At 34.5% G+C, this 25,618-nt stretch overlaps 1 protein-coding gene across 3 annotated transcripts in view; it reads right to left on the bottom strand.

Moving 5' to 3' along the window:
• Positions 1–25,618, bottom strand: part of LOC106874384 (glutamate receptor ionotropic, kainate 2) — a 952,973-nt gene that overhangs the window by 11,261 nt on the left and 916,094 nt on the right. For all 3 annotated transcript variants that reach the window (XM_089347990.1, XM_089347991.1, XM_089347992.1), the window contains one exon: positions 18,565–18,790. In XM_089347990.1, coding sequence (XP_089204116.1) covers positions 18,565–18,790 — 226 coding nt within the window. The remainder of the gene's footprint in view (positions 1–18,564; positions 18,791–25,618) is intronic.

Genomic DNA, 25,618 nt, shown 5'->3' on the forward strand with positions numbered 1-25,618 from the left:
TGAGAACCATGTGCTTGTTGTGACCTACCAAATCGTGTCTTTGTTGCTATGTTGCATATTTTTCTAAAATTTCTAAAATAGAACTTAAAGAGATTGTGCTCACCCATGTGAAATATAAACAAGGATTTGCACTTATGATGCTATTAGAAACAATAAGCAGTTTGACTTCCACATATATCATAAGCAATTAAAAGTGAGAGTAGTTGCAGTACACAATATAAAATTTAAATGTTATCGTCTTATCCTTATATAATCGAATTCATTTATTTTACAATTCTAATTTCCATATTTACAATGGAAGTATCTTTAATTTTTCGTTTTTCAAAATAAATAATGCCTTTTCATGTATCAAATCTATTTGTTTTCTCAATCACAGTTTTTGTCTATTCAAAAAGCTATAGATATGCTATAATTACATACAGAACATTCTAAACAATAGATATTTATGTATAATACGTAGTTGAAACACTTTTGATTATAATTAAGCATAGCTGCTCCTGGTTACCATGAAGTGTCAGTGTTAAATCATTGTCTATGTGAATAAGCTGACAAAAATAAGTTCTAAGTTGAAATCTCGCTCAAGTCGATTTTGTTTTCCAACCAGGCAAGGGTCGACAAAATCAGATAGAGTCCACTTTTGGGTGACGATATAACCGACTATACTAACCTCTCGAATTTTAGACCTCGTGTTTGTGTTAGAAACTAATATTACACTATTTCTCACGGTTTATGTAGCCTGACTGAAGATTTCGAAATTTTGGAGTTATTGTTTGGAAAATTACTTGGTCAATATAACACACTTTCCTGAAAGCTGAATATAAAACAATAATTAGCTTCTTGTTTTAGCTCGTCTGTATGTTCTCAAAGCACACAAACTGAATATAATGATGATGATGAATGACAAATATAGAAATAGAAGCTAACGTTAAAAGAGAAAATTATAAATATTATCGATTCTTGATTTAGGTTTGGATATCTTAATAGCATACTTGGTAACTACGATGATCAATAACAAATGTTTGAGACAACGAGGAACCAGCTACACGGTTCCTCCTGCTAGAAGTAACTACCAATGTCTCTAAGAGCACATCCTCTCCTTTTAATATAAAAGAAGATGCATTGGATTGATATACGAAAATGTTGAATAATATTGGATGGACCAGTTTGGATTAAAGATTCGTTTAGCTAGATTCTACCCGTGGGTAAGCAGTGTTTCTAATTTAGACAAAAGACCGGTAGTTTTTAGAGAAGTGGGGTTAAGTCAACACCATGACCTTTTTAGCTATCGGAGGATAGACATATCAATAATGATTGACTGTAACTTGTATAAAATCACTGAATTGGAAGGCACATGCTACAAAATATGGCTTGCAGAAATCTGGAAGGATATGTATTATTCTTAAAATAGGCTTGATAATGTTTGCTGGTGGTGCTCAGTTTACAGGGCCATATTTGTGCACTGTAAACTGTTATGTTCTGTGTGTAACTTCGGGATTCAATAAATATAATTAGAAAAAACTTCAATACTAATATATGCACTGATATGAACCAGTAAAAACTTTTCACGATATTGTCTCGCAGTGGTGCTTCACATTATTGCATTAGTTGCTTTAGCATCTGTTGTGATTGCTGCTGCTGATGGTGGTACTGTGTTGTAGCCCTAAGATGTACTGGAGGCTTTTCAACTCTTACATTCTGTTCTTGTTGGGAGCAGAAAGTCTTAACAATTTATTGTTTCCACAACTGAAGTATCGACGTTTTCTGCCTACTTCTACTTTCAGTTGCTGACATTCTGGAGGTCTCTGTTACGTTTAAGATTTTGTCTACTATCCCAGGTTTCATCAGAATTAAAATCTCCAACCTCACCGAAACCAAATTATTTCAGTATTTTTCATTTCTAACAGTGTGCGAAAATCTTCACATTTCACCAATGACTAGAAGTCTTGTTCTCGTGGTATGTGTAAAAGTTGGATCACACACCCACGTCCCAGGTAAATTGGTATTAGTTTGTAATCTTCAGATTTTTGTTAGTCGATGGAGTGCTCCTGGGTGAACATGCATGATTTTCTCCTGCTACTGGTGCTTTTGCGAGCTTTTCTGTTTGACATGTTATTGCTGTTACTGCAGCTAGTCCTTGTCGTTGAGATTGATACTGTTGTTGCTACAGAAAGTGACACTTCTAGTTTTATTTACAACTACTTCTTTATTATTGTGTGCTAGGAGATTACAGGGAAAGATGGTTTCACCTTAAAAAATTCATTTTCACATTCTTCTCTTGCTGATTGGCCGAGAAAGGAGATGATCTTTTGTAATTTTTTGTTTCGCAAAACTTCTTTTCTTTTAAAGTTTTAATTGATAGGGCGAGTAACCAAAATGATTCATCACACCCTTATGTTGCTGGTCAACGAAAAAAAAAAAAAACCGAAATCATCCAAAACAGAATTTCTAGGCAGGAAAACGGGGCACGATCTCATGAAGCTTCCAAAAGAACTATAGTAATAATAATGTTTCTAATTTAGACATAATAGTCACAACACAAGCAATGATAAGAACAGTTGTTTCAGATTTTGGCATGAGGCCAGAGCAATAGTAATAATAATGATAACAACAACAACAACAATAATAATAATAACAATAGAAGCAACATGAATTATAGGATCAAGGGAAAATGAAAAACTTAAAATGAAAGAAATTAGCAAAAAGGAAAAGGGGAAGAATTAAACGTTCTCAAAAGATATCGACATTTAAAATAGTGAACTAAAAATAAAATATCACATTTTGATTTAATCAGCTCTATTGATTTTATAATTAAACTTATTTTGAGGTTATAAAGCGAAAATTATAACACCGAAAGAAAGTCCATACATAAGTGCTGAAGTTAAGAATCCATCTGACGGCTAGTCGTTCGTGAATGGGTCAAGTCCTCAGTATGATATATTAGCTAAGAATTGTGTTTAAGGTGTGATTGCAAAATGTCTCTTGCAATTATTTATGATTGGTCTGGAAAGGTTATAGTGTTATATTTCGTTCTTTGCTTAATTAACATAAAATTCTTTCTCTTTTTTACAGAGGGAGAAAAAAAAACATTGATATTTGGATACATTTTAGAAAAGCTGGTTTTATATTTGAAATGAATATTTAAAATTTTGTTACATCAACATTTCGCAACCTCTAATTTGCTAGACGTTATACCATCCGTTTCCTTTGTGCATATTGAAGTATTTAGTTATCATTAGATTCAGTTTTAATTGATTTCTTGATTGCATCGCTTCCAACTATATCTTTCCTGAAAGATTTCAAGTATTGAGATTCCAAGACTATTATAATGATATGACTACAGAAATTTCCAAAGAAATGAAGAAAAGCTGTAACATAGTTTTGTATTTCTATGTGAAGCAAGTCATTATAAACTTGTAGTAATTACAACTTGTACTTGTCTGGTGTTGATCTACAATTATATCTTGCAAACTTATTAATATTGGTAGGACGCAGCTGTTTACAAACATACAGTAACGACCGGCAGGGTCTAGATTTACATCGGCCATTAAAGTACGAGCAACGTAAGAAGCTCTTGCCTGCGAAGCGACGCCAACATACGATTAAATAACCCCATCTCATTACTAAATTGATTCTTTATTTTATCGGCCATTAGAGATGAAGGTATTTTCATTTGTACTGGTCGATTACAACCTCAACCTCACTTAACAACTTAAAAGATATCAAGGACGTAGTAAGTGATGATGGTGGTGGTGGTGGGTGTTTGTCATTCAACGTTGACCATTCTGTTGTTCGATCAACTGAATCCTCTGTTTCAGAATAAATATGTAAGTAAATAAACATTCCATCGACACGTGAACCTTTAACGTAATTCTAATGTAAAATCAGCCTGATGGAGTATGTAATAAAGCTGCCCCTTTCGAATTGCATATACCATCTGCTGGATGAACTTATGTACAGTTTCTGACAACCTAACCTTCGGAAATTGTAGATCGATCCTAGGTTATAGAAAAAAGGTTTTCTCAAGATGAGACACAATGATATCGAATGAGATACATCATGGTTGCGAAGAATACTTTTTAATCATTCGGCACCTGGACTGTGTAATATATATATATTTTAATCATACTGCACCTGGACTGTGTAATATATATATATATATATATATATATATATATATATATATATATATATATATATATATATATAGTGAAGAGAGTGCTAGCACTCTTGGTGTGCTGAGTTTTAATTTAAGCAGAAGGTGATGAAGAAGTGATGGAAAGAACAGTCGCATATTTGGCAAACACTATGTAATACAGTTTATTGTGTATTAGTATGTTACTAAGTCATATGAAAGTTAATTACGCAGAGGTTTAAGAAATGGTATAACTAACTATGAAATCATTTTGAAATACTATGAATATGCACTCACTAGACAAAATTAATGGTATTGCTGTTGCTTTGCTCAAGATGATTCTAGACTGAGATCTTGGACAGTGGAACTCTATCTGTGAGGTTTCTATATTTTCTATATTTAAGTCATATATCATTCAAAATGACCGTTCTTATACACACTTACACACATCCACACACACACACACACACACACACGCACACACACACACACACATACACACACACATATATATATAGGCACTCCGTCGGTTACGACGACGAGGATTCCAGTTGATCCGATGAATGGAATAGCCTACTTGTGAAATGAACGTGCAAGTGGCTGAGCACTCCACAAACACATGTATCCTTAACGTAGTTCACATAGTGTGACAAGGCTGGCCCTTTGAAAATCAGATACTATTCATTTATGTCAGCAGAGTGAACTGGAGCAGCGTGAAAGGAAGCGTCTTGCTGAAGAGACACAATGCGTCGCTAGAAATTGAACTCTTGATCTTATGATCGTAAGCCGAATGCCTTAACCACTAAGCCATACGCCTTCACTATATATATATATATATATATATATATATATATATATATATATATATATATATATATATATATATATATATATATATATATATATATATATGTGTGTGTGTGTGTGTGTGTGTGTGTGTGTGTGTGTGTGTGTGTGTGTGTGTGTGTGTGTTTGCGTGTGCGTGTGTGTGTGTGTGTGTGTGTGTGTGTGTGTGTGTTTGTATTTGTGTATGTGTGTGTGCGTACCTAGTAGTTATTATTGCATGAGTTCGATCAGCTTCCGTTTCATAAATTGCACTAATAATATTATGGTCGGCAATAAGCTATGGTAAAAGTCACTTCTCCAAACTGAGATCAAAATCGGTACTATTTTAACATCACTACTATATTAAAAATGTATTCTGCCCCTCTCTCTCTCTTTGTCTTCCTCTCTCTCTCTCTTTGTCTTCCTCTCTCTCTCTCTTTGTCTTCCGCTCTCTCTCTCTCTTTGTCTTCCCCTCTCTCTCTCTCTCTCTTTCATTGAATGCGTTACATTCAGCTTAAGTGAATGGATGCTACACTATTTAAAGGTTTTAACAGAACAAATATAACGAATAACAATTATCTGTTTTGTGAGGAGAAAAAGTTTGCTTAAGGGTTAATTAAGGTCAAGAAAGATTCAAGATCAACTAAATTTGCATGCATTATATTTAATTATGTATGGAATGGAAACTCAAATTTTTTAACATGTTCAATGAAAAGTTTAGATATATTTCAGTATTGCTGTAGCTCCTCAGTTAGCTGTATGAAAATCATTTAATTCACACTGGTTCATACACAAAGTTACAGTAAAAAAAGCAACAGATACATTTCGAAATTGCAAGTCTTTAGAACTCTTCATCTCGCATTGGCATGCAGCTTGGCACACAGTGAACAATAACATCACTTTCTCAATGTATTAATTCAATGCATTAGAATAAAATGATACACAATATAGAGTGACTGTCGAAAATATAACAGAATAAGCCAAATTAGACCTCGAATAATGGATTCCTCTCATTTGCTGGCATATCGATGTCTGAGAGAATTTTATACTTTTATCTGTCTTAAGTTTGGTTTATTCATTGTGAAACATTTTCTTCTATGCAATACAGGAACCTCAATAAAACACAATTATCAATACATCTATTCACAAATAGAAATATCCAATTTTATTCAAATCTCAAGACCACTTCAAGTTGTTATTTTATCTTCATTTTATATTTTGTATACTTTTCTGTTTTATTTCATATTTATAGACAGTCTACTGACCTGGCTGGCAGGTTAAAGAAACCTGTAGTACTTCATAGATTGCGTGCATAGATATTGATTGTTTAACTAAATCTAACTTAAGTGGTTCATGGAAATAAAAATATTTTACAAGAAAAATATATTTCTGGCTCAAAAGTAGATTGAAATGATATTTATCGTGTAATATGTACATGACTCTAGATTGAAAAAGTTTTTTTTTTCGAATTATGGGTCATATTCATTCACACTCTTTGTGTACCCTCAGTGATTAAAAAGCCCCTATATCTTTGTAATACAGTTTATCATTTATGTGTGCGCGCCCACACATAATTTGTAGGGAGGAGATCAGTGGGTCAGCCGATATGTGCAAACGGTGAATATTCAGACTCGGATAGACTAAGATAAGAACAATGTAAATCAACAGCTAAATGTGTAAAAGAACAAATGCATGATAAAACGGCAATTTCATAATAATAATAGCTTTCGAAGAGAAAACATGTTGTTGGTTGGTAAGAATTTTATTGCTAATTCCGAGGGCAATTCTGAACCTCTCTTTAATAGGAATAATTTGTGTTCTGATAGCGTAGGTGTGAGATTAAGGAATACAAATTCAAATTTTGTTATTTCGACGTGCCTAGTCCCCCTCTGCTGTCGCAAGTTGGCCTTTGCTCTCTAGTACACTGCTTCTTCACACTCCGGATATTTACAGTATCTGGATGTCTTCTGCATACTTTTGTGTATTGGAACATTGTCCTGGGTATGTTGGTTTGTAAAAGCATTCTGCTGCTCAGGGATGTGGCTACAGATTGGCAAGAGTATTTGAGAACAACATAGTTTCCTATTTTCATTGAATTAGTCAAACGCTGACCGTTTTTATTTCTCCGTTATGATTGGCCAGCGGCGAAGCTGCCAAATATACAGTGGAAAACAGGCATTGTCTCAGCTCTTTTTATTATCATAGGAATTTCAAACATCGTTTGGCACTACCTTAACCAATTCTCCATCTGCTCTTCGTAATTTTATAAACTGATATCAATCCAATTTTGCTGAGTTCGTTCTATTTTCGTCTCCTTTTATTTATTTTTGATACTATTCATCAGGGCATCGTCAAAAACCAAGGCTCTTATTTTAGTCCTACCAAACCCTCGTTCTGACGGGCATTTGATTCCCAAAATATGGCGTGACTTCGACACATCTGGTCATCCGAGCAGCAAAATAGTTCACAACTATAAAGCATGTCAGACTATGTAAGTATTCAAAGTTAATGTCGATAAAGATCTTCTACTTCTTAAAGGACTGGAATTGGACCCGCTCTGAAACTGAAACTGAGCAGTTTTAAGGAGTTTTTAGTTATCGGATATTCTCTATCCAACTTGTCTTTGTGGAGGATAGTAAAGGTTTTTTTTGTTATGGATCAGTCTCAAAGATTGGGTCAGTATGCTACTTTGTCCATGTATCTCCACAATTGTGCCATGTTGCTATATCTTAAAGAGTATTAGATAATGTTTGCCAAGAAGCCCACCCTTCATAAACATTCTTAAAGATTTCTTCATCTTGCTTACACAGAACCTGTTAGTTTTACAAATATCTTCAACAATGTTATGACCCTAATCGGAAAGAACTTTGCACACATTTTTAATCAAATCCATTTTACGGCTTAGATCTCCACTAAAATCATTTCTATAATTCCATTTATCTACTAATTTTCTATGATTCCAATTATGGATTTACATTCTTAATAATTACGTCCTTATCACATAATCTTAATACTTACTCTTCACTTTTCGTTTCGAATTACTTCCTCTTATTAAATTAATTGAACCTTTCTTTACTTTCTCCCTTCAAATAACATTTCTTCATATTTCATACTAATTAGATATATTAACACCATTTGATTGCTTTTAATTACATATCAATTTCATATCTTAGACGCTGCTGATTTAAATATATAGATAAAGTATTGATTCTATTTTTCGTAATTCACAAACATATTTCATCACCTTTTCTTCAAAGAAAGAAAGAAAGAAAGCAAGTTATAAAATCACCGAAACATTGTGACCTTTTCTCTTTGACATTCAGATTGTTCTGGCTTAATTTGACAGTTTGCCTAAAAGGATAATAAAACACAATATCCCATCCAGGAATAAAAAGTATCTAAAAAAAAATGTCGACTGGATTATGGAATACGAGATAACATTGTACTCAAAGTACCCGTCCTCACCTAGCTCGGCTTCAAGACGGTCCCGGGTCCCAGTATATGCGTTTCTCACTGTGTCCTAGGGAAGATATTTTAAAACCTCCTTGATCTTGGCCACCATCTTACACTTGGTGTTGCAGACAGAGCGGTTGGCGTCTTTCACAACCACGCATAGTTATTCAAGGGATTACAATCGGTGGAATTAGGAGGCAAGAAATTGGAGCTGGTAAAGTTCTGGAAATGCCTTACAACCACATCTGACTCTTTCCAGATATATGGTAAGGGGCCGAATCCTCCTGCCACACATATGGTCCTTCAGCAGCAACCCTCTTCTGACAGGATTTCACCATAGTCAACAGCAGCTTCATATAGCCGTCTGAAGTGGGCCTTGGGCCCTGTTCATATATGTGGAGAAGAGTCCAGCAAGCAAACGAAGTCAGAACGCCTGCCGTATCCTTTCTTGCTGGCTTCATATTCTCCGTTGCAGTTATCTATGTCACGTCTTACAGCCTTTACATTGTTCACAAGCCTTGAACATAATCATGATGTCGGCACCTTGATACATTTGGAATCATCATGATACAAGCAACTCTTTTCCAATATTCAGAGAGCTTCTAGCCCTCCACATTAATTAACTGATTCTCATCAACAATTTTACTCTTTATACTCGCCAACATCGTTGGCTGTTCACCAATACATCAAGCCCCCCAAAAATAAAATAAAAATAAAAGGGAGATATGCAAAATCTTCAAATTATGCACGACTGCCTTCTATTCTGTGTGACGCACACTCCTAGATTTAAATTAATCAAAGTTGTTTTAATGCATGTCATTATAGCTCCTTAATGAATATGTACTAATCATCTACTGCCACATATATGCATTATATCCCTTATTTGTGATGTCTTCTCCAAAAAATATTCACACAACATTTTCGATTAAATTCCTTTATTAATATTTTCTTACTCCAATCTTCTAACCTCCTTGATTAATAGTTCAATATTACTGCTTTACCTCTTTAATCCAAATTAATTCAGTGAAATGCTTGAAGTAACACTGTCTTCATATTCCAGATTTTATGTATTCATACATCTATAGATTTAAATTAATCCTTAGTGCTTCAATACATTTTAGCTGTACCTCATTAATCTGCTCTTTCTGTTTAATTAATTAGATGTATTAATTTAATTTAAAGGCAATCTTTTAACAAATCCCTCTTCAGTCATGTTAAACGGCTTTAAAGCATTATGCATTGGTTAATGTAGTCGAAGGTAACATAGTTCCTGAAAGCCGTTATGGCTATGATTAGAATGCGTTTGTTGTCAGGGCAGTCCAATCGAACATGCCAAAACAACATTAAGCATGTCTATCGATCGAGCTATCCTTCAAGGTCTGCTTAACTAACTGATGCGTTATTGTCTGTAAATTTCTGCATTGAAATATCTATTTTTTTTTGTATTATTTTGAAACAATTCCGCTTAACCATACACCTGTTTAGATGAGACACTTAAATCAATATATTCATATCTCATTTCTAAACATCCCCGCTCTTCTAGATGTTAATTACACAAAACAAAACATTTTCTCTGTAGCTTAATCTATTTTATCATATTTATAAATTTAAATTTATTAATGCCTCCTTATAATATCATGCTTTTATTATTGAATATGGCAAGAGTTTATTTCGCGCCGCTTAAATTATGTCTCTCGGGCTAAACGCTTTAATGGTATACAGCTTCACAAATGCCGTTTCTGACTTTCCAAATTAATTAGAAACCACCTTTAAATATCTGTCCTTAATATCTATATATTGTTAATTCCAGGAAGAAAAAAAAAACAGAACAATATAAGTAGATACAGACTGACTGAAGAATGATACACAGTTTCTTGATAAGTAGAGAAACTAGTGGGAAAGTAACGAGCTGTCCTTCTTCAGTCCATCTAAATCCAGCTATATTTTGCTTATATTCCTTACAGAATCTTTATTCAAAGTTTTTTCACACGCAGTTTTTATTACCAAATATTTATATATTCTAAAACTACCATCACGTAATACATTTTTTGAAAATGATCTTGAATGATAAAGTCAGCTATATCTACCTACCGTCCCTAAGAATCAGCAATACCTATCTACCTTCCTTAAGAACATAAATAATGTGGAACGAAGGAGTTTTCAACATAGCTCGTCCTGGTAAAATTCTAGTCAACACACTCTCAGGTAGCATCAACTTCTTGAAAGGTATACACCTTTTTTTTTTTTTTACCGAAGTCCAAGGTACATGACTTCTGAAAGACGTGATAACTATGCATGGAAAGTCTTTGATGAGAAGTCTGCCCTTTGAGTATGTGATGGAGTCAAAAAAAATCAACAAACATACCACGTCTGAGTGGACGTGATGCTTAACTGGTAGATGTATATATATCTGTAAAATTCTACATTGAAATTTAATAATTTAATTCTCCACGCCCATCGTCAGAATATAGTTACGAAGTCAAATACAGTCTCCATACTTTTTATTCATTTCTTATACAAGCTAGGATGATAAACATTACTTTTTGAAACATCATACTGCCACACTGTTACGTGCAATTCTCAACATGCTGTATGTGGTTCGTTTGTAGTTTGTGCGTTTAAATTTTTAAAAATGTTATAAATTTACTCATGATTGATTTCTTCATTCTCTCTCTCTCTCTCTCTCTCTCTCTCTCTCTCTCTTCAAGAACATGCTTACTGTTAGATCTAACAGATCAGCAAGGAGAGGTGTTACGTGTGAGTTTTGTTTCGTTAATATTGATTTCTTATAATTGCACAATATACAGAGGAGAAGGAAGAGGACGACAGTCGATCGAATACATTCTTTTACAAAGTTTGTGCTCATTGAATCGGACATAGGATGGATGCAAAGAAATTCGATATCGATGATATTTGAAATTAGGACAAGAAAGTTAGAAACAAAATATTATTAGGCAGTCTACTTTTTCTGTTACACTACTGCTTCCGTTGTTTCTTGAAAAATGACGTAATTCCTGAATTGGTAAAATAGGTTGTGGTGAAGTAATTCTATCATTCACGTTTTATCGAATTTTTTTTATTATTCTCTCATTCCTTATCTCCTCGTCCTCTTTATCTCTCTAGTAACATTTGAGCTGAAGAATTTACTGGATTATTGTAGAAAAAATAAACTCGAACGTGCCTTATATGTATTCCTATGGTTAGAATGAAAAACCTGATTAAGGTGCCGAGCTGGCAGGATCGTTAACACGTCCGGCAAAATGCTCGGTGATATTTCGTCCATGATTACGTTCTGAGTTCAAATTCCGCTGAGGCCGACTTTGTCTTTCATCCTTTCGAGGTAGATAAAATAAGTACCAGTAAATATCTGGCACCGATGTAATCGACTATCGCCTCCCCTGAATATTTCAGACCTTTTGCTTATAGTAGAAATGAATATGAAAAAATATGATGTTTCTTTTTCACAACATGGCACAAAGGACTAATACAATACATATTCATTCATAATGTGCTAAATTCCGACATTCATAGCTATCTTTAGGGAGTACTAAAAACTTATTTTGACCAAGTGCGTTGGGCGACAAAATTGATTGCATTTGACAATACATTTTGCACAATACCAGCCATAAGAACGCTCTTCGAAGTTGAAACAACGATCATTCGGCAAAGACACATTAACGACCTGTCAGCTGTGACGATTATATATAGAGTACTAGAAGGTTTTGCTCAACATATCTTATTTTATGAAACCGAACAAATGTTTGAATCATGTTACGCAACATTTTTCTCTTATTAGACATAATCTAGAAATATTCACCCGTAAATAGACAAAAGACGACATGAATGCTAGAACAGAAAATTGCAGTTTGAAAGTGTAGAAAATTATATCTTCTGTTTACCCCGAAGGAAAATATAGTGCTTCGTAAAGCAGGAAAACCATTTCCTGATAAACGTGAAAAGAAGAAAAACAGAATCAGCAGAATCGTAATACAATGGTAAAATACTAATTAAATTATGAGAAGCAAAAGCTCTGCTTGATTTTCGAAAATATATTAATATTTTTATAAGTATTCGCATAGACGTTCCTTCAGACATGTTGAATGTTTCCATTTAGATTCTATAAATTAAATTTCAACTTTAGAATACACTTAAACGTCATGAAATATTGTCAACTCATCTGTGATTTAGCTAAGGAGTATTTAGTCATCATAGCATTGACCGTTTCATAGGGAAATTTATAATTTAGCGAAAAATAATTGAATGTAGTAATTGTGTGACTTACTCTTTATTTTAAGGATTGCCAGTCCCAGAGAGGGGAATAAAATGCCTCTCGGTAACCACTTGCACAACTTTTTGTTGGTCGATATAATGAGTTGCACTCACAAAGATAAATTCAAGAGTTTCGTCCGAGACGTTTGAAAGAGATACGCGTAAATTAGAAATTATGATATTTAATATATTCTGTACGTTGTTTGAATGAATTTGGCATAGAAGTCACAAATGCTATGCCACACCGCTCTTATGCTAGTTACTACCTAACAACGATCATGCCTAACAAACACGAATAGTTGATATATCTGCATATACTAGTTTTGTAGGCTCGTATTTATCATTCAACTACGGTCGTAGTTGAATACTATTCTTAAAGCCGCAATTTACTCACACGTAGCATTTATCAGAGCTTGTCGCTAATATAGTTCATAATGAAATTGAAAACTATTAATACGTTTGAAGAGAACTGGTCTCTAGCTACATTTTGGCATAAAACAATTGAAATTTGGTCCAGTAGAAAAAAGTTTACATCAAAATTTGTAGCAACATTATAAAAGAGTAAGTAACGCCACTAATCAAGTTTAGATCTAAATAACTTTTTTATATTTTAAAAGCAAAATATATTTATCTTGGCTTCAATAATAGGAGAAAACAAAGATTTCATAGTTTTGGCTTCATGCAACAAAAAATTGTATAAAAAAAGTCGTGTTATGAAAAAAAAATTAAGCAAAAAATTGGATGTAAGTATAATTAACATTTTAATTTTAAGAGCAAGCTATATTTTAAGCTTAAATGATAGAGCTCAATTAAAGGAATATCATGGTATCAATCTCATGCTATGATGTTTTAAAAGAAAAAAAATGTTATGAGTGTTCGCTTCTCAAATTTGACGTTGATAGTATAGTTCTGTACTTTTTATGAACATAGTTCTATAAGAGACTTTTAATATATGTCACCGGCGTCATTGAGGTAAGGAAAAAAATTATCAACGGCACTACTAATTGATACATTTGACACATTATTACTTAGCATAATAGCGTAGCCGGTAAAATGAAAATGGATTAGATGGGAAAATGCGAGCAAGAGAAAAATATTCTTAAGATTTTAAATCTAAAAAAGTACGAAGAAGATATACTACTAGTCATAGATGAGGTGGACGCAAACTCAACTGTTGGTCCTGATGGTTTCCCAGCAATTCTCTTCAAATTGTGTAAGCGTGCCTGAGGGAAACCTCTACAGATTCTCTTCTAGAGCTTTCTTGCAAATGGCAGGCTACCAAGCAAACTGAAGGAGGGAATTATATGCCCAATCCATAAACGAGGAAGCAGAGCAGATGCCAAAAATTAATGGCCTATCTCTCTGAATTCAAACCTTAGCAAAGTCATGGAACGGATATTCAGAGGGAAACTAATCGCATCCCTTAAATAAAACAACTTGCAGAGTGATACCCAGCATCGCTTTCGACCAGGTGGGAGCTGCCTGACCCAGCTGACTCGCTGTTGAGGCAGTTACTTAACAACTCAAATGTGGACGTAATAGACTTTGACCTTGCAAAAGGTTTTGATAAAGTGGATCATGGTATGGTATGCCACAAACTGCGTGATCAAGTCATAGCTGCAAAACTTGGAGAGTGTTTACATGACTTTCTGAAAGACAGAAGTCAGGTAGTAGTGGGCAATGGAGACACCTCAATGAAACCACATATTAGGGGGAGTTCCAAATGGCATTAGGGGGAGCTCTCAATAATAACAGTGTAACAAAACGGCGGTGCTCCAGCATGGCCACAGTTCTGAGCTGAAACTACAAAAAATAAAATAAATAAAAAATAAATAACATATATAAAATATATACATATAATATATATAGGTAATATACATACATATATATATATATATATATATATATATATATATATATATATATATATATATATATATATATATATATATATATATATATATATATATATATATATATATATATATATATATATATATATATATATATATATATATATATATATATATATATATATATATATATATATTTTGGCGCTGGAGTGGTTGTGTGGTAAGTAGCTTGCTTAGCAACCACATGGGTTCAGGTTCAGTACCACTGCATAGCACCTCGGCAAGTGACTTTGACTATAGCCTCGGACCGACCAAACCTAGTGTGTGGATTTGGTAGACGGAAACTGAAAGAAGCCCTGTGTCTGTATTTGGCCCTCCATCATCGCTTCACAACCGACGCTGGTGCTTTTACGTATCCGTAACTTAGCGCGTCATCAAAGGACACCGTATAAGTACTAGGCTTGCAAAGAATAAACCCTAAGGTCGATTTGCTCTACTAAAGGCAGTACTCAAGCATGGCCCCAGTCAAATTACTGAGAGAAGTAAAAAAATAAAAGAACAATCTACATATATATATATATATATATATACCCATACATGTATATACATATATATATATATGTGTGTGTGTGTGTATATATATATATATATATATATATATATATATATATATATATATATATATATATGCACACAATAATACATACATTCTCAAATATATTTACTTGTAAAATGATAAATTCGATTAAACTGAAGTTACTTTTTCATTTTACTTGTGTTGTAAGACTTGCTAATAAAAATATATAAATAGAAATAAACTTTCTCTCGAACTTCAAACAGTAATAAGTTTTGTGAGATCATATATTGTTCTTTATACACGACAAAATAATAAAAATTCTTTTATAATGTTTTTGAATTGCTTATTTGTTGATTTCGTCGAAGTTCTGGAAATACAATAAGTATTGGATATTAGCTGAGAAACACATACTCCTAGATTTACTGACCAATCAACAACTAACACTAAGCTTCTTGTAGCAAAAACTAAAGCTAATATATTTGAAACATACATAATGATAGAGGTCGACCGATTGATTGACTTATCTTCGATCTGATTTTGTGTGATCAATGTCCTTCATAAAATTTGATTTTGTGTTGCAACTCTCAGTTCTTTGAATTTTGTGCGTCATTCATTGCATACTCACGCTCTGAGTTTCCTGTTTATCAGTGTACGCGAAAAACAGTAAAAACAATAAATATTTATACTGTCTTGTGATTATATCGGATACGCCCAACAGATTAAACTGTTGGAAAAAATATTCCTAACTACGGGCTACAATAAGTAACCTTAGATACCGACAAGCCTCCTGAGTATTCTAGCTGTCTCTAATAACACTGTTATCTAGAGTAGCACTAAGCTAGGTTTTATGCCTATTTCCTCTATCAATTTGTTCAAATCTTTAGGGATAGCTCTTAAAACACCTATAGCTACAGGGTTACATTTTACTCGCACTTTCTATTGTCTTTGTAACTCAATGGCTACTTTACCGTTTTCTCTATACCCATCATATTGACTTTGTCATCATTTGGGTTTGTAAAGTCAATTATCTGGAAATTTCTATTTTCTTTATCTACTACTACTAAAGCGGGCTTTGTAGCTTCTATTAATCTACCAGTCTGAATGTTAAAGTACCACAACATCTTTTCTTACCTTCTAGTTCTTTACTAGGTCCATGTTTATACCGTTTATCAGCATGGTCAAATCCCAGCTTTCCTCATAACCTCCAGTAGATTATTCCCCTAGGTTGTCGTCTTTTCTGGTATTCTTTCTGTGCCTGCACACTACATTCACTTACTATATCATTATTATTATTGAGTGAGAGAGCAGTGCATGTCATCAAAGTGATACAAAACCGAATATGCACATCATGACTACCCGTCTGATAAGGGTACGCAAGGCACATGTATCAAAGCTATCTGTGCGCGACATAGTGATTTCATTTCAAGATAAACAGCGCATGACCTTGAAGGTGGGGCCCAGTTAGAATTTTCTTGAAACTGAGTAGCGCACGCTGCTCAAAAGTTCTAAAGGTCTAGATAAGGGTTGTCTAAGAATATTGAACAACATTCTCATGTTTCCAAAGCTGGAATATTCAAACCCCCAAGAATTCCTCTCAACACATGGCTATGATGCTCCCCCACTACTTCTGCTCGTGATGAGAGATGCGAATTTTCAGAAAAGATCACAATAGCACAGCTCTCCAAATTACTGCAGAGTCTAATAACCACCTCGGGAACCAAGTTTCACAAAAAGTGTTCGCTGGGAGCAGCACAAAGCCGGATTTCACGGGAGGGCTGCAATCAGATAACCACTACTTTCAAAAACAAAGTTGCAAAGCGTTTAAAGTGGAGTAATATCCTACAGCATTGGTCCCTAGAGCTGTGGAAGAATGTTATTTTCTCGGACGAGTCATCGTATACCTAATTTCCGACCACCCGCCGAGTTATACACGTGGAGACAGCCAAAAGAAGCATTCGACCCAGACATCCCTTTTCAAACTGTTAAACATAGAGGAAGATCCGTGATGATCTGCAGGGCTATATCTTGGAAATCCGCCGGCTCAATGGTTTTCCTTCATGGCAGAATTACTATTTAAGACTATTGAAGCATTTTATCTGATCAAATTTCATCCTATAGTTGGGACCTGCTTCCGGAGGGAAACGCAAACTTTCAGGATGATAATGCATCAATTCACACAGCTAAATTTGTTACTGAATGGCACGAGGAACATCTTATCTAGCCACCACAGACCCCAGATCTCAATATTATTGAATATTTATAGTGCATTTTAGAAAACCAATTAAGGGTCATCATCACTAAAAGAACTAGAGACTGTTTTAGCAGAAGAATGGACAAGAATTCCTTTGGAAACAATTCAAACTTTGTACGAGTCCATACCTCGTAGAATTCAAGCTGTAATTACTACCAAAGTCTGCCCTAACCCATATTTAAATTAATTTGTTTGGAATTTTAAGTTGTTTCCATTATTTTGTCCAACCCCTATATATTTAAATGATAAACTTGTGGAAACATGTACAGATTTTTACAGTTCCAATGATGGATTGAGTCTGTAAACTTCGAATTAGCTTTCTCCTTTCTGGTTTCGAGAAGCCTAATCTCTTAAGACTAGTATTTAGGCAGTGTATTACATATCCCAGGGCCCCAATTATGTATGCATGTCTCTTCTATGTTTTTATTACTATAAATCTTCCTCTGAGGAGGGAACCGGTTTCCAACAAAGATACAAGTCTACATCTCTAGGATGTAGTTAGCACAGACAAATTCACATTTGGAACTTCAGAAAGGTCATGCATATTTTTACTGTTCAGCTCAGAAAATGGACTTAATGTACGATTCAGCCGGTCAGTTTCTCTTTCTGGAAATCCCAGTTTATCCAAATTCTCCCTTAAGCATTTACTAACAAATCCTTGTGCTCCAATTATTATTGATATGAATATGAATTCATAGACTGGATATGTATGTATGTATGTATGTATGTATGTATGTACGTATGTACGCATGTATGTATGTATGTAAACAGAATAACAGTCAGCTAGCAAGATAGATGCCAATAGAGATATAGATATATCGATATGCACGAACTTATATTATTAAAATGTTAACTGGATAACAACACAGAGATACATGTCTTTGATTAAGTAATCCATTGGAAAGTTGTGTAGCATCGAACCTTCAATGAATAAACCAACATTGAATCATCTCAATGACCCTCACTTATACTAACCCCTTCTCTGAAGGACTGATAAGAGGGCCAGTGAGAGAGAGAGAAAGAGAGAGAGAGGAAGAGAGAGATACAATATAGAGAGAGTGATGTATATAGGTTTGTCCCGATGGACAATTAGAACCTTAAATTCGGACGTTCCTAAAATAAATACGATTAGTATTTTGATTATGAAATATGAATATAAATGAGCGTATGAAATAAAATTATAAAATTGTAAAAAAAAACATACCTCTAGGGGTTGCGATCCCGTATCCCTTAGAGTCTAGACGCCCACCCACCTGCATAAGTTCACAGTTTCTCTGCACGTTGTAGTCGATAATTGCCGACTCACCCAGGTAGGCGTAGTTACCCTTTAGAACACGGTCAATACCCTCTTGAGAGGAATTAACAAACACGCTTGGATCTGTAGAATCCATCACGTGCCACATTCTTTGAAATATTGGAATCTTAGAGGTCTGCAACGAAAAATACATGAATATGAACGACAGAAATGAGAAGCATATAGAAATATAACATGGTAACAAACAGCTCAATTACATAGCAATTTTCAGTTAATGTGTTACATTCGGTGTTGTAATATAATTATGAAATATGCAATATTCTGTTGGCTATATTCTTCTCTGTAATACAGAAGTTTGAAAAAATAATTGCAGAAAAAATATGATTGTCTTGACGGCTTATTTTACTCAACTGTATGTCGTCAACCACACGCACTCGCACGTACTAACGCATATATGTACATGTGCATATTATACATAGCACAATGAATAGACACACACAAACACACAAACATGCACACATACGCACACGCACACACACACACACACACACACACACACATATATATTATCGTTTATCTTTTACTTGGTCAGGCTGGGTCACTACTTCCAAGAATTTTAATCGAACGAATCGACACTGATACATATGTTGCTTAGAAGACTGGTACTTATATATTGCCGAACGCTAAGATGTTGAGACAGAAACCCACGAACACCGGTTGCCAAGCGGTGCAGGGGGACAAAAACAGAAGCACATACACACACACACACACACGCCCCCCCCCCCACAAAGAGACAGACATGTATATATACACATATTTATTAATATTTAGCGGCAGCACCGGGGTGACTCAAGGCACTTGTGTTGTGTGCGTTAGTACTTATCAAACATGTATATATATGGTGTTGTTAAGCAGTGTCGATTTTTACATTTCTGTAAATAATAAGCTTTATAAGCTGAAAGATTATAGCGATCACTGCGCAATGACTGAAAAAAAAATAGTCTTATAATGGGGCATATAAGCCCGTGACAGATAAAAAGTAGGTTTTCACGTACGACTCGAGCCCAAACCTTTTTGCTTACGCGATCAAGCAACTTTTTTTTGTCTCTCAGATTTAAGAACTATAATTAGATCATAGTTGTTTTTGTAAACAAATATGTGAACGATAAAAGTTATTTTACATTGTATATCAGAAGTCAATGTTAAATCATAATTTGAAGGACAAAACCATCGGTAATGTCTATTATGATTAAGTCATTAAAACAATTTAATCGCCGTTTGAGTGTATCCCAGAATTAAGTATCTATTTCAGTGAAATCAGGTAAATTTAAAAAACAAACAACCCGCCGTATTTTATGTTGATTACTTAATTATAATACCAAAACTAATAGATTTATAAACATTACGTGGACACTTTATTGATAATTTGCAACATGTGCCCCTACAAATTTAAAATCTATCCTCAGCGTTGCGAAACAACATTTGAAGCATTTCAGGAGCTAACTTCAGCAACTGCTAACTGAATGCCTTCTTCAAGGGGGAATTTATACGTATGTATGTATCCTCTGCATCAATTCTGATCGCGCTCAAATTTATAAAGATAAATATGAATACATATGTATAAGATCATATACATCCATGCAGAATATCCACGTACAATGTGTGCACACTGGCACACACACACATCTGCGTCATGAATTTCGTTTGCGTTCGAGTGTGTGTGCACATAACTGTTCGTATTTGCACCCATGTGCACATAATTACTGAGTGTCATATACTTTTCACGTACTCCACAACATTTCCATGCTGGAGATGGAGGTAGAGAAAATGCGTTCAGCCAATAAAAACAAAATAAAACACCCCTCCTCCCAAACACACACACACACACACACACACACACACACACACACACACAGAGCCATCGTGGACAGATTTTCGGAATCCAACAGCAATAAAAATAAACTTACAAATTCTTCAATTTTACTGATATAGAAAGTTAATTCTCTGACACCCTGTATTTTGAGATGTATAAAAGAAAGGTGGAAAGTTGTTGACCGAGCTTCAAAATTATTATCATCTATTGTAGAAAAGCTACATTGTTAGAGAGGATATTTATATTTAACTTATTTTGTTGTAAAACAATGTTAGGCTTTTGTATTGTACATATACACTATAAGGCTATAAAAAACAACGTCTGATATAATAACTGAGAAACCCTACCCGAAGAGATACATAACTGATTAAATTTCTTTAAGTCTGTGTTTACAATTTTATATGATCGTTTGAAAGTTCTTTTATGATTTTTATTTGGGGAAAGAGTGTTTACGGAAAACAAGAATCATTGAACATTATAATTCTTTACACTTGAGTTAACAGGAAATAATCCCATTTGAAAATACTGTAAAGAAATCGGATTGTTGACTTGTTCAAAAAGAGTTAGTATGATATAAAAAATAAAAGTATAAAATATATAATTTATTTGTTGCAGTCATTGCGCTGTGGCCATACTGGGGCACCGCCTTGAAGGGTTTTAACCAAAAATATCGAACTCTGTAATTACTTTTTAAGCCTGATATTTATTGTATCGGTATCTTATGGTGAAACGCAAACTTACTAGAACGTAAACAAACTAATACTGATTGTTAAGGAGTGGTGGGGGACAAACAGATTGACACACATATACATATACATATATATATATATATATATATATATATATATATATATATATATATATATATATATATATATATATATATATATGGCGGGCTTCTTTCAATTTCAGCATACCAAATCCACTCATAAAGCTTTGGGGAGCCCAGAACTAGAGCAGGAGAGAACTGAACTCAGAGCCAAGTAACTTGGATGCAAATTTCTATAGGTGTAGGTTTACCCTATAAACTATAATGATATTAAACAAAATAATATAAAACCTGATTTCATATCTTATTAATATTTCAACGGTACTATCACGAGCGGTACAAGTCACCGTGTGTTGCACTGTATCTGAAGAATGTGTTACTAAGTGGAATACACATGCAACTACATGTGTTCCACCCATTCATTAGGCTTAAAATATTTAAACTGACAAACCATTTGCATATTTATTATTTCTGAAAGAACCAATTTCGTTTACGATTGAATGTTGTAAGCCCTTCACATGTCTCTTATTTGATTCTCTCACTCTCTTTCATATATATAATGTAGCACGCCCAAATTTATTTCTACAATGTCTTCTGCAGACTTTTACTTTTCTTCAAGCTCGCACGGCTTTCAATTTATTACATTCTTACAAACCCACTAAAATTTAACTTATTATTTTTCTTTTTATAGAATACAGTATTTCATAACTTATTTCATATCTATTTCTGACGATTGAAAAAAAGAAAAAAGAAACTGAATTCAATAATTCTGAATTGGCTGATACATACACACACAAACACACACACACACACGCACACGCACACGCACACGCACACGCAAACACACATACACACACACACACACACACACACACACACACACACACACACACACACACACACACACACACACACACACACACTCACGAAATGTTGTGGAGTATTATTTTTTTCCAAGCAGTTTCGTGTACGATTGTGAATGATTCGGACAGAATTGATTTTATCATGGTAGAAATTAAAACACATACTTTGCTATATATAAATAGAATAGCTTTCACTTTATTTGTGTATTAATAAAATAAGTTATTTGATATCAAAGAATTTAATCCTAAGACTATTATCCACTTACTGACAATTTACGTCACTGGATCGCAATGATATACATACATACATACATACATACATACATACATACATACATACATGCATACATACATACACGTACATTTATTTTTGTATGTATATATATATATATATATATATATATATATATATATATACACATATATGTACATATACACACATGTATATATTCATATATATATACATATACATATATGCATATGCATATGTATATATACACATGTACACATACACACACACACACACACATGCACACATATATATACTGGAGTAAGCACATAAAATGTGCAACAAGGTGGAAAAAAGAGTACTCAAATACCAGAGGTAGAGTAATATGCTTTATTTAAAAGCAGCATAAATATAACAAAAGACTGTTACTCTGAGTTTCACGTTACCGTTCATCGGACAGAAATGGGAAAGGAATAACAATGCATATATATATATACATATATATATATATATACATACATACATATATATACATATATATACATATGCATATATATATTTTTTATTTATATATTTATGTGTTTCAGCCAAGTGGCTGCGGTCATGCTGGTGCACCACCGTGATTTTCACATTCCTTGCATGGCTCTTCTCCCCCACCTGACGTGGTCCAATCAAGAGTTTTGATGGCACATCTGGTGTATAAAAGAATTTGACACAGCTGCCCTAAACTGCGTCTCATTACGAGCCATTGGTTCGTCTGGTATCGTGGAGAGGAAAGCGTCAAGTTTTGTCTTGAAGACCTCCGCATCCATGTCTTGCATGTCTCTCAAATGTTTTGGCAGGGCATTGAAGAGCTGAGGTCCTCTGAAACCGAGGCTGCTGCAGTATCTCGTTCTTATGTGAGATGCAGTGGACGGTACCTTTGGCACCACGCAGTGGCGACCCGTGCGGGCATTCCTGTAGTACTTGATGCCATAGTTTGGCACCAGTCCTTCCAGTATTTTCCATATGCATGTTATTACATATCTCTCCCGCCTGCGCTCCAGGGAGTAGAGACCTAGTGCCTTCAGTCGCTCCCTGTAGTTCATCTGTTGGACTGTGGCGATCTTTTTTGTATAGTGCCGCTGAATTGCCGCGAGTTCTGCTGTCCGGTTAACACTGTGTGGTGACCACAACTGAGAGCAATAGTCTAGGCGGCTCAGAACAAATGTCTTCCATAGAGTCAACATGACTTTTTGATCCCTTGTACGGAATGTCCTCAGTATCCACCCTGTCAGTTGTCTGCACTTTGCTGTCAACTTGACAATGTGCATGTGAAACGATGCATCACTACACATGTTGATGCCCAAATCTCTTACTGTTTGCAGTACTCCCAGGCCCTGTGTATGCCAGTTGGGAGGTACTTGTGGTCTTGTAGCGCAGTACTTGAATTTTTTTGCATTGAACTGCATATTCATTTGCTCTGCCCACTCATATATTGCATTTAGGTCATTCTGCAGGCTTACAATATCATCAGGATTGTTTATTGCCTGAGATATCTTTGTGTCATCAGCATAGCTAGTGACAGTGGCTCTCCGAGTGACCGTGGGCATGTCCAGAAGGGCCACTATGAACAGTAGTGGCCCCAGAACAGTTCCTTGTGGAACACCGCTCAATATTTGTGTTTCCCTAGATAGTTCTCCATTGGCTGCAACTGTCTGACTTCTACCATTCAGGAAGTCATGCAGCCACTCTCCTAATGTATATATATATATATATATATATATATATATATATATATATATATATATATATATATATATATATATATATATATATATATATATATATATATATATACATATATAATTTTCTTTTGTTTCAGTCATACGAGTGCTGCAATGCTGGAGCACTGCTTTTAGTCGAAGAAATCGACCCCCAGGACTTATTCTTTGTAAACTAGTACTTATTCTATCGTTGTCTTTTGCCGGAACGTTGTTACGGGGACGTAAACACGCCAGCGTCGGTTGTCAAGCGATGGTGTGGGACATTCACAGACACACAAATATACACCCCCTCACACACACACACACATATATATATACACATCTATGTGTACATATATATATATATATATATATATATATATATATATATATATATATATATATATATATATATATATATATATATATATATATATATATGTATACATACGCACACACGTATGCACGTTAATATGAGAATGTTGGAATGTGTGCTCAACACCGCAATAATGGATAAATATTCTTTATTTTAAAATTCACAAGGCTTGTATTACTTTCATGCCGAGCAAAATCAGCAATTATCGAGCCTGCCACGATGTGTGAAGAAGTTTGGATTAAAACCACATGAATATACAGATCAGGGGAAACAACTCCTCAGCATCAATTCTGATCGCGTTCAAATTTATAAACTTAAATATGAATACATGTGTAAGCTCATGTACATCCATGCAGAATATCCATGCAGAATGCGTGCACACCGCCCCCATACTCTGGCACACACACACCTGCGTCATGCATTTTGTTTGCGTTTGAGTGTGTGTGCACATAACTGTTCGTATTTGCACCTATGCACACATAATTACTAAGCGTCACATACTTTTAACATATTTTGTCGTCAAACGTTTTCCATGAAGTTGTTAATTAATGGGATTGCTAATGTCATTAACGCATTGTTTTATGATTGGTGGTTAGAGCCTTTGTCAATATGTGAGGTCTCCTTTTTTTGTTTTGTGGCAGGGTTTAACTTTTCCGGTATTGATGCACATGAAATTATCTTTAAAGTTAGTATTAGTTTTAGGTCCTAGGTTTAGTTGGCTAAATATCTTGCACAATTTGCTTCATATCTTATCGACATCGTGTCCATTTTTGTTATAAAGCACTCACAAACTCTCGTCACTGTATATAGCAGGCGCGTTTCCATCATGTGTGCTGATAAATCTACTCTCAAAAAGGCTGCACAAACTACAACGCTGCATTAGAAAGATCTGACTATAAAAGTAGTATAAATTATACTGAATCAAACGTTGATGGACTAAGAAAACGCAGGCAGAAGAAACTCTTATAGCACAATCCCTCGTATAGTATGAACGCAGCCACTAGCATGGCCTAAAACTCAAAGACAACCTCTTTCCTCCCCCGTATAAATACTACAATTTCTAAAATTCCATGGACCAAATTTGACGTAAAAATCATGCGAATCTCCACATTTATGTGGGACAATCAGACACGAACTAAATGCATATA

The sequence above is a fragment of the Octopus bimaculoides genome, chromosome 2 (assembly GCF_046866305.1).
Source record: "Octopus bimaculoides isolate indiv1 chromosome 2, ASM4686630v1, whole genome shotgun sequence".
NCBI lineage: Eukaryota > Metazoa > Mollusca > Cephalopoda > Octopoda > Octopodidae > Octopus > Octopus bimaculoides.